Below are 11368 nucleotides of genomic sequence, written 5' to 3' on the forward strand. Positions count from 1 at the left end.
AATAATCTCAAAACTCCACTCATTAACGTGCAATGCAGGAAAGCATTGTAAGACCAAGGGTATGTTTGGTTGGAAAATGAAAATGAGAGTAAAATTAATTAGGTAATATTTACATTCACTTTGACACTGTGACTAAACATCTTCGCCATAACACTCATTGAAGGAAGAACACAAGGACCATCTTCACAAACACAATTACACAAGGACCATGTTCAGGATTTTTGTTTCTTATTTCGGAGTATACTATATGTATAAAGAAAACGTAGACAATATAATCTCAAACAAAGTAAAACGATAAAAAAAAATTCAAAAGATTTTAGAAGCTGATAAAAGTGACCAATTATCAATTTATCATAAATGTAGGGTTGCATACTTGCATTTGCTTTGCTATTTTAACAATTTTTTGCATAATTTTATCGACAATATTCTTTTAAGGAGTAGCGGAGTAGATATTGTCTTTTTTCTATTATATATTATTCACAGGCCATCCTAAACTTTGGTGAGTCATTTTCCATGGCCAAAAAAAAAAAAAATTGAAGGATAATTTGAAAAAATTACATAAGGGGAAAATAAAAAATGACAATATTAATTTTTTTATTGTTTTTATTTTATAGGTAATTTTTATTAATTATACTAGGTGTACATAAAAAATCAGTTATCTAAATAGAATACATGTTAAAACAAAAATTATACATTGAAAATGAGTTAAATAACACATATATTTGTACATAAATATATGTGACTAATTTTCTGTATACATATAATATTTTTATATTTTATTTGCACCTAAATCTCTTGGTATATTTATTTTCTTTCTAGTTTTTTCTTTTTGTTTATTGGTCAAAATTTTTGTTAACTAATTTTTGCATGAAGAAAAAGTTGATTTTTTAGNAATAATACAAATAACAATAAAGCCGCGAAACCCTTAAATTTTCAAACACAAGTTCCCGCCACAACCCCACACTCTACAAAGCACAAAACCCTCCCTTTCTTCTTCTTCCAATTCCAACGCGCTCTCTCTTTCTCTATCTTCCTAAACACGCTCTTTCCGCAATTACAGTTTCCATTTCTAGAATTCCAATGGCGAAATCCGTGAGCCCCGACGCCATTTCCACTCTGCTTGCAAATCCAACACCGGATTCCTCCTCTGATCTTCCCGAAATCGTTGTGCAAGTCCTCGATCTCAAGCAAAGTGGCAACAGATACATGTAACTAGCTATCTATCTATCTATCTGTCTAAGTAACTGGATCCCTTCTTGTTTTTGGTTCTCAGATCTATAATTTAGCTTCTATTGTTTTAATTTTTTGTTTCATCTTTTCAGGTTTAGTGCTAGTGATGGAAAATTGAAGCTGAGGGCGATTTTGCCCTCGAGTCAGTACTCTGATGTGCTCTCTGGCAAGATTCAGAACCTCGGCCTTATTCGAATCCTTGATTACACTCTCAATGATATCCCCAACAAATCTGAAAAGTAAATCCCTAATTATATGCCGCTTGTTCAATGCGTTGCTTAACTCCTTTTTGAAGTGAAGTTGTAATCCTTTTGTTATTTGGGTATTGCAGGTATCTTATTGTTACCAAATGCGAACCTGTGTCTCCTGCTCTTGAATCAGAGATAAAGAGCGAGGTGAAAAATGAAGGTGGTGGCATTGTTCTGAAGCCGAAGCAAGACAGTGCGGTCAAGATTGAAGGTGGGATTGTGTTGAAGCCAAAGCAGGAAGTGGTGTCAAAATCTGCTGCTCAGATTGTGCATGAACAGCATAGAAAGTGAGTGTACTCCTCCTCATGGTTGTTTTTTGTGGGATTTTGAGCATTTTTTAATTTGTGAGTTTTATGAATTTTGTTTTTAGTGTTGCACCTGCTGCGAGAATGGCCATGACGCGTAGGGTGCGTCCTCTTGTTTCATTGAACCCTTATCAGGGTAATTGGACTATCAAGGTTAGTGTTACGAGCAAAGGGAACATGCGCACCTATAAGAATGCTCGAGGAGAAGGTTGTGTCTTTAATGTGGAGTTGACAGATGAAGATGTAAGTAAAGTGAAGGCATTAGTATATTTGAACGAAATTTTGATTGTATGATTTGGATTTTTGTGTTGTATTGTAACTCTAGTGGATGGAGATTTAACTATGTTGTTATTTTGTTAACTTCTTTCAGGGCACACAGATTCAAGCAACCATGTTTAATGATGCTGCAAGGAAGTTCTATGACAAGTTTGTTTTGGGAAAGGTTTACTACATATCAAAGGGTACTTTGAAAGTTGCTAACAAGCAGTTCAAAACTGTACAAAATGACTATGAAATGACACTGAATGAGAATTCTGAGGTAGAGGAAGCTGCCAATGAAGCAAGTTTTGTTCCTGAAACAAAATTCAGCTTTGTTCCAATTGATCAGTTGGGTCCTTATGTCAACAAATCTGAACTTGTTGGTGAGTGTTGTCTGTAAGATAAGCATATTATATTGTGTTTTTGTTCCGTTGCTAATCATTTACTGTGATGTTTGTTCTCTGTATCAGATGTTGTTGGAGTTGTTCAGAATGTATCTCCAACTATGAGCATAAGAAGGAAGAGCAACAATGAAACTATTCCAAAGCGTGACATTACTATTGCTGATGAAACGTGAGTATTTTCTATAGTTCATTTACAGTGTGTGTGTGTTTGTGTGTAGCTTTTTTTATTTCATTAAAAAAAAAAAACAAATTCAGTGAAATTTTAAATATCTATACTTGACATTGCAGGAAGAAGACAGTAGTGGTGTCACTGTGGAATGATCTCGCAACTAACATAGGTCAAGAGTTGCTGGACATGGCTGATAAATCTCCAGTAGTTGCAATTAAGTCTCTTCGGGTTGGGGATTTCCAAGGTATGCATAGTCATAAACTCCTCAGCTGTGATGGTAAATTTTTGCATGTCATAGTGAAAAAGGGATTGTCAATTATCATTCTTGAATCTTTTCCATTTCAGGTGTTTCTTTGTCAGCTATAAGCAAAAGTGTAATTAAGATTGATCCAGAGATACCTGAAGCAAAGAAACTTAGATGCTGGTATGCTGTTGCCTTGAATGCTTATTGCCCCTCTGTTTTGACATCCGTGTTATTCTCGTGCTTACATGTTAATGTGACCAACAGGTATGACTCTGAAGGCAAAGATGCTACAATGGCTTCTGTTGGCTCTGGCTCGAGTCCTTCATCCATGAATGGAAGTAGATCTGTGTACTCTGATCGTGTTTCACTTTCTTACATAACTTCGAACCTGTCATTGGGAGAAGACAAGGTGCATGACCTAGAAATATTACAACCTGTTGTTTTGAGTTCTAACTTTCAATAATGTTATAAAAATAGTTCCAATATGTTGATGTTTTAATCTGAAATGTATTGAAGTTTTGCAAATTTGAATGGATTGTCTAATTTGTTGTTGTGGAACAGCCTGCATTTTTCAGCCTTAGAGGATACATAAGCTTCATAAAGCCAGATCAAGCAATGTGGTACCGTGCTTGCAAAACTTGCAACAAGAAAGTCACTGAGAGCATTGGTGCTGGGTATTGGTGTGAAGGTTGCCAGAAAAATGATGAACAATGTAGTTTAAGGTAATTCAACTATTGAATTCTTAGTCTGGAAAGTTTCTATGTTATACAATGTAGTTGAAATTCAGATTGTCCTCTTTCAGATACATTATGGTTGTAAAAGTTGCTGATGAAAGTGGGGAGGCTTATGTCTCAGTCTTCAATGAAGAAGCTGAGAAGATTGTTGGGTGCTCTGCTGATGAACTAGACACCTTAAAATCTCAGGTAACATAGTGTGCGTGTGTGGTTGTCTTTGTAGAATTGATATTGGATAGAATTTATTCAATCTTTAATTTCCTTTTGTTTGTTTCAGGAGGGAGAAGATAACCCTTTTCAACTGAAACTGAAACAAGCTACTTGGGTTCCTCATCTTTTCCGGGTTAGCGTTTCTCAAAACGAGTATAACAATGAGAAGAGGCAAAGGATCACAGCCAAGACCGTTGTTCCTGTTGACTTTGCTGCTGAGTCAAGACTTCTCTTGGAAGATATATCAAAGATGAGAGCTTCACAATAAGATTGATATTTATAAATATTTTGATTCAACAGCACTTAGCTCTTTTGGTTTACGGCTGCTGATTACTGTTTAATTAAACACTCAGCTTGTAAATTATCAATCCCTTAGGTTGTTTAGATTACATATTTTGCTGACTTGAAATATGCTCCTTTAGATTTTCTTTACTCTATGAAATTCTTCATATGTGGGAGTTTATATTTAACAGATGATGCTGTCATCTTTATTGGCTTTCCATAGCTGTATTATTTAAGTTAACTTATAACATTGATTTGTTAAAAATTTAAAATTAATCCTGGGCAAGAGTAATATGAATCACTGCTTTTGACAAATTAATTTTGCAAGATTAGGTTGGGTTTGCTCATGGAAACTATAATAATAGCCAAGAAGCAGATGTGAAAAAAAAAAATTTAAAACAAATTTACCAAAGGAACAAATATGGAGCCAAATGCTAAATTATCTTGGAGAACATAATTTAGCATTTGGTTATAGCTAACTAAACTATTTACAAAAGTAACTTATTTTTACTGAGGGCATTTAAAATTTCAAATTGATTAAGTACTGGCAATGTCCCAATGAGATTTGCTCTAGCTTGGTTTGTGCAATTCTTAAAGTTAAAACCAGCCTCGGGCAAAATCTCTGGTGAACAATGAACATGTAGCAGAGGCATATTTGCATGTAAATAAGCAAATTCAGACACTAGTACAGACATTTCAATTTCCACAATTCTTAGTTATTATAAGGAGAGACCAAAAGAGCAATTTTATGCAATATATTGGATTCAGTCTTCGTATCACTGGAGGTCCATTCCTGAAAATTGTGAAGACTTCCTGTGAAATCTGTGAAGAGGCCATCAACTCCTATTTTGTTGATCCAATAATCATACTCTTTATAAGGATCTTGACTAAAGTTGAAGTGCAAAAACTGGTTCTCATTTCGGTAAGTATATGGATGCACCTGCATTGTATTATTGTAATCAGCATTTCATATTAATATTATCATTTACTTAGCTCTAAAGTCAATCCTGGAAATGAAATACAATGGCGAAGTACCCTCGAACAAAATTTATGAAATCTCATGAAAGAAAACAAGGTTTATGATAGGAGTTGCACCTGAAGGTTATGAGCATGTGCCCTGGCAACAAGATCACTAGGCTCTTCCAAATAATTCTTTGCCACAGGTACTATTGTGTCCTTCCAAGGTCCAATTCCAACAACGTAATTCTTTATGTAGTTTAGGTATTTATCGGATGTGATTTCCCAATATGACTGCATATCAGCATTGTAGTAACATTTTGTTAGGCCCATTTTATTATCCTTCCCAGTTTTGTTCATGGAGGATTAGACATTTAGTTATTACTTGTGAGAAATATAAACAAACTACTCAACAGGCTAAGCTGAAGGTTGAAGCTAGGAGAAAAAGCTTACTTTCTCCATTTTTCAGTGTTACAACCTTATTTTTCTTTCTTTTAAATAATGGAGGATTTTGTTCAACAAGGAAAAAAAATTATTAGGGCATGTTTGGTTTGTGAAAACGTTTTCTGTTTTTGTTTTCATTTCATTTTCATTTCAATTTAACTAAAGTGTGAATGCATGAAACGGAAATAGAAAACAAAATTCCACTTTTTTTCACTTTTTTCTTCACAATTTTGGAACATAAAAAATTGAAAATTAAAAGACAAACAAGATAGGCCCTCACTATTCTTAGTATTCGACATACATATGGGCATAAAGTTACTACTAGATTTCTCTTTGTATTGACTTTAACAAGGCTGAAAGCTGCACTACAGGTATTATAATAAAAAAAAAAATTCGTATCAAGCATAACAAATTCCATTGAAAAAGAAATCCATTTTGTTCCAAAACTTGCAAACTGCACAAAAGAAGTTGAATGATTTTAATGCAGGCTAAATAAGGAGAATGCCTTACGCACCTGATTAGTGTCTTGCGTTGAAACAGTAACATCGTCAATTAAGAAAACCTTGGGCAAATCCGTTTGATTTGATATATACACAAGTGATGTTGGAGCAAATGACTGAATAAATACAGGTTGTTTTAGCCAATATTTTGATAAGTATGAACCTTTGTATCCATATTTCTGAAGTGTCTTGACAAATATGTCTTCAAATCTTTTGCCATTTGGCCATTTCACCTGTTGATTGTATCAACTTAATGAACAGACAGCAGACACAAACTATAAAAGAAATTAGCCTAAATTGCTGATTAAGAATTAAATTGTCAAGCATGAAACTGTAATATTTTGGATATACCATATTATAACAGATGATTAAAATACTGTTGATATTAGTAGCATATTTTGAAACTTCCAACAATAATCCCATTTCCTATAATAGTTATTATCATTAGTTTAGAGTATAGACATTTGTTAGATTCCAGGTATAAAAACTCACATGCTGATTGATAAAAACTGGATTCTTTATCTCTGGATATATTCCAACAACTCTATCTGCATCCAATGCAATGGAAATGAACTCTTCAAAAGTGATGATTCCAAATTTTCCTGAAAAAGAATTTTGAGTATCTATAAGGTTAAACACTAACAGTTAACTTCTTTTTGAAAAACAAGATGATAAAGTAATAATATTTCATGTAACAATAAAAAAAAGACAAAACAAGAGATCAGCATGCTGCACCAATGAAAGGCTAAAGGCGAAAAAATAATAAGAGAAGTTCCATTCCGGTGGTGGTTCGGGGTTATAGTTATGGAGGAGAAAGGTATATGAAACAAATATTGAAAGATAATATTGATAAACAACTTTCTCATAATGGTTTTGAAACTATGACATAGTGAACCCTGACAACAGAACTGTTGACAATCAATGCATAAACAAATCAAACAAACAAAGGGGGAACAACTGAATAACAGAATGAGAGGCCGCTAGTAATAAGAAGGTACAAACCATTATACTGTTTATCCCTGAAGCTATACCTCTGATTCACCCTTAATGACTTTAATTCCTCAATTGTGAAATCAACTGCAAACATAGAAATGAGTATAACCAGTTTAGCGAATAGAAACTTGAAAGCATAAGCAAACTTCCATAGATATACATTATCAAACACACTAAAGTTTGCAAAGTTTATTCCCAATCATTTATGAAAGAAGCAAAAATTACAGCTGCCAGATAAGCCTAAAAGAGATTTTTATGCATGAAATTTGCAGGGAACTTCAACTTGAATAACAACTAACTATACCAGTAAAAAATCCAGTTCTGTTGACCCCTTCGACTTCGTATGTCCTTTTGCGATTTTCAAACTTTTTGTACTTCGCAATGTCAGTGGTATCATCAAGGGTAACATCGTGGAAACATATAAGAACACCATCTTTGGAAGATAAGATATCAGTTTCAATGAAATCTGCACCATCTTCAATAGCTTTCTGCGAGAGAGATTCATTTTTGGACAAGTATAAGACAAATATGAAAATATGCTTATTTTTTTATCTGTATTGTACCTAATTGGTTTCTGGATAATCAATTAAGCATTGAACTTATAATTGTTGAAGCTTTGAAAAATTAAGACTGGAATGCTAACTAGGAAAGCATTGAGCTAATCAGTGCATATAATCAACAAATATAAATAGATGCACTGGATCGAATACCAGGGGTATTTCAGATAAAATTTTCTTTGCATATAATTTTATTTAATTTGGAAATCAGATATAAAAGTAACAAGGAAGGAATGCAGTTTTGCCAAGAATTTTGCACTTATTCACCAAGTATGCAGGACGAGTTTCTTCAGGAATCACTCCATTTGCGCCTCGGTGTGCAATGTTGTATGGCCGGAAAGTTTGTAGAGGCTGCCGAATTCTATGATCGTCTTGACTAGGAAGTGGATAAATAGGCCTTGCAGTGCATCCAATAACAAACAATAGAAATACCACAAGTGAAAAACCTGTTAAGTTTAGAAATATAACACCAAGTTAAGAGATATTTAACCAGAAATAAATAAGTATGATTTACGAGCACATGAACATGGAAATTATACACTCAATTTTCATGAGAAAGTGAAACCTGATAAGATAGATCCCTAATAATTCCAGAATCATTCCCTAAACCAAGAACAAAAGTTGTATCTATCATCACAGAATAACCAAATATTTAATCATTGAGTCAACACTCAAAATTCCCAGAGTTGAAGAAAGTTGGTAGGTCCAATGATCCATTCATAAACTAAATGGCCAAGGATCATTGCTCAATTAAAAAAAAAAAAATTTAAAAATCAAATACCCAATAAACTTTGCGGAGTAAAGGCCTTCTGCCGCAATAGAAAAAGAGCTCTACGAAGAGGAATCATCAGATCAACATAAACAAAAGCCGTAATATGAAGAAACCATTGTCAAAATAATCCAATTCCAACAGTGAAAAAGGTAGAAGCAATCAGAAAAATATGCTCACAGTATAAGCTACCAAAAGCTATTTAAGAAGCACAATAACAAAAGAAAAAAAAAAGAAAAAAGAAAAAAGAACAAATGGGGAAGAAAAACACATTGAACAAACAGAATGATAATTTAGGAGCAACAAAGTTTTCCAAAAGTTTGAAACTTGCAGCTGTTCATTGTTGGGGGTTGCTTACTGGTTGGGTTAGCCATGGAAATGGCCCTTGAAGTCAAGTCCACTCTTTGTTTTATGAGTCTTGTTCCTTCGCCGAATGAACATATATACATATGAACCAATAACTGGTCAGAACTTTTCTCAACCACATGGCAGAGTCATTCAAATGAGAGCGTGAATATTGGACTCATCCACGAATATTCCACGCACAAATTAATAATAGTTTCGTAAATCTCAAAACATTTTTCTTAAAAAAGGGTAAAACTGTAATGTGAAAAAAAATTATGAACTGTAAGTAGTATTCGAAATTTGAACTTTCCTTGTTGTTCTGACTTCAGAAACAACGAGGATGATGAAATGGTTATTCTTTATTTTTTTGGTGGGAAAGTATGGAAATATTTGTAGAATGTTGACAATGGAGGTTTACGGAGTATTAGAGATATAATAATTAGTGTTACTTTTTCCATCAGCGTAAGCTTCTAGGATGAGTGGTATCATGACATAGTATTATTGAAGTTCATTTTATAACTTATATAGCCCATTGTACACATTGTACAAATAAGCCATTGACTCCCTAGCACGATTCTTTAGTGTTGAATTGAAGGAAATTGAATAGTTGGTTGTTACATGGGTCTTATCTTGTATAAAAATTAAAGAGTATATACCCGTTTTGGTCTTCAAACATTTTTGAACAAGACACTTTAATCTTTAACTAAAATTAATTACTCGATTAGTTCTTAACAATTAATTCCGTCTGTCACTTAGGTTGCGTTTGTTTCCGAGAACAAGACAAGATAAGACATTGAGAACAGGACAGGATAAGATACTGATGGACAGAGACACAAAATTTGTGTTCTTGTATCCTGTTTAGTGATAAACTAGAACAAATTATGAAAATTAATTTATTCTCATTTTTTTCATCAAAAAAAATTTGAGATGAAAAATATAATAATAAAAAATATAATGATGAAAAATTAACAAGAATAATGAAAGAAAAAATAAAAAATAAGTTGTGTCCCTTGTTAGTGTCTCTGTGTCCTTCCTGTCAGGATGGACACAAAATACACTAATTCAGTGTCTCTGGACACATTGTCTTTCTCCATGTCTCCTCGATCAAACACGATTTTGTGTTTCTGTGTCCCTGTCTCAGTGTCCTGTCTCTGCAAACAAACGCAGCCTTAGGTCCTTGACTCCGTCAACTCTAACAGAGGGCAAAATGATCCCTGACATCTCTAACAAGGGACAAAATGATCCCTGACCCCTTTATTCAAAAATGACACTGTTCTTCCCCAATTTTTATCATATCTCGCATAATCCTAACATTCATACTCTCCTTCTTCACCTTCATAGTCTTCTTTTTCATCTTTTCCTTCCTCCTCTTTAGCTACAAGATTAAGCGATGGTGTAATTGCCACACGTGTCGCACCTACCTCAATATGTCATGAACCACACATTTCCTAAATTTTTGTGATTGGTACATAGGACTGGCAATCTATACCCTATTTGCGGGTGCCTAACCCGGACCAACCCGTTCGGGTAGGGTTGTCTACCCGACCCACTGCGGGTAGTGTAGGGTGCGGTGCGGGTTTACCTGCGGGTAGAATAGGGTACAGGTTTAGGGTATACCCTACCCTACCCTACCCATACCCCTAATATATTCTTTAAGATTTTATTGTTTTTAATTTTAATTTCAACTTAGTTTTTTATTTTCTATTTTATTAATATGTATGAAATTTGAAATGGTTGAATTTTATATTTGCTTAAATTTTTTTTATTTTTTTGCGGGTAGGATCGAGTAGGGTAGTGTTTAGAACTTTAGGGTTAGGATTGAGAAATTCTCAACCCGCGGGTAGGGTAGGGTAGAATTTTAAAAAAGTTTTCAATCTGCGGATAGGGTTAGGGTAGAGTCCAAATCCTACCCTACCCTACCCATTGCCAGCTCTACTGGTACATCCACCTCCTCTGCACTTCACCCACCAGAAGCATCCACTTTCACGTCCTCGATAACATCACCTCCAACCCCGACAACGTCCACGACATTCTCAAGACCAAGTTCCACAACTACCCCAAGGGCACGCCTTTCTTTACTCTTCGGCAAGTAATATAGATTGTTGGACATTAGGACATCATGAGAAGATTATCATTCGACATCATATACAAATTCTCATTTGAAATAGACACCGAGTGCTTCATTCCTTCTTTCCCGGAGTCCAAGTTGGCAGACAGCTTCGACCTCACATCCAAGCTATCAGTACAACGAGCAATATCGCCGTTGCCGCTCATATGGAAACTAAAGCGATTACTGAACATTGGTTCGGAGAAGAAGCTGAAGAAAGCGATCAGAGTGGTGGACAATGTGGTCATGGAGATGATAGGGCAGAGGTGGAGGGAGATGGCAACGACGACGACGGGTCTTGACAAATCAGACTTGTTGTCTAGATTCATGGGATCCACCGAAGACGACAAGTAGTTGAGAGACATAGTCATTAGTTTCCTGAGTATGAATTGGTTGAGAACAAGTTGAGGATTTTTTTTCTTGTGAACATTGAAGTTGTAGAGTGTGCATTGTGTAGCTTGAAGTTACAGTGTTAGATTGTTAGTGTTATACGAGATATGATGGAAATTGGGAGAGAACATTGTCATTTTCGAACAGAGGAGATCAGGGACTATTTTGTCCTCTATTAGAATTGTTAGGGACTATTTTGTCCTCCGTTAGATTTGACAGAGT

General features: G+C 34.7%; 2 protein-coding genes across 5 annotated transcripts; one reads left to right on the top strand and one right to left on the bottom strand.

Annotated features, from left to right (window-relative positions):
* Positions 950–4302, top strand: LOC107634573 (replication protein A 70 kDa DNA-binding subunit B). 2 transcript variants are annotated; one of them, XM_016338013.2, is made up of 12 exons: positions 950–1208; positions 1323–1469; positions 1562–1765; positions 1849–1868; positions 2218–2424; positions 2512–2614; positions 2734–2858; positions 2960–3038; positions 3123–3267; positions 3420–3580; positions 3661–3781; positions 3870–4302. In XM_016338013.2, exons 1-12 carry the CDS (start codon positions 1081–1083, stop codon positions 4068–4070), a joined length of 1641 nt encoding a protein of 546 aa, XP_016193499.1. In that variant the 5' UTR covers positions 950–1080; the 3' UTR covers positions 4071–4302. The 2 variants fall into 2 exon arrangements, with proteins under 2 accessions (XP_016193499.1, XP_016193495.1); XM_016338009.2 differs by having other exon boundaries at positions 952–1208; positions 1849–2026; positions 2154–2424.
* Positions 4572–8936, bottom strand: LOC107634590 (glycerophosphodiester phosphodiesterase GDPD6). 3 transcript variants are annotated; one of them, XM_021124044.1, is made up of 8 exons: positions 8636–8936; positions 7803–7981; positions 7283–7466; positions 6988–7062; positions 6478–6587; positions 6000–6218; positions 5180–5335; positions 4572–5024 (listed from the first exon to the last, which is right to left on the bottom strand). In XM_021124044.1, exons 1-8 carry the CDS (start codon positions 8751–8753, stop codon positions 4797–4799), a joined length of 1269 nt encoding a protein of 422 aa, XP_020979703.1. In that variant the 5' UTR covers positions 8754–8936; the 3' UTR covers positions 4572–4796. The 3 variants fall into 3 exon arrangements, with proteins under 3 accessions (XP_020979703.1, XP_016193510.1, XP_016193512.1); XM_016338024.2 differs by having other exon boundaries at positions 8663–8934; XM_016338026.2 differs by having other exon boundaries at positions 8317–8680.

This window comes from Arachis ipaensis, chromosome B01 (assembly GCF_000816755.2).
Source record: "Arachis ipaensis cultivar K30076 chromosome B01, Araip1.1, whole genome shotgun sequence".
Classification (NCBI taxonomy): Eukaryota; Viridiplantae; Streptophyta; class Magnoliopsida; order Fabales; family Fabaceae; genus Arachis; species Arachis ipaensis.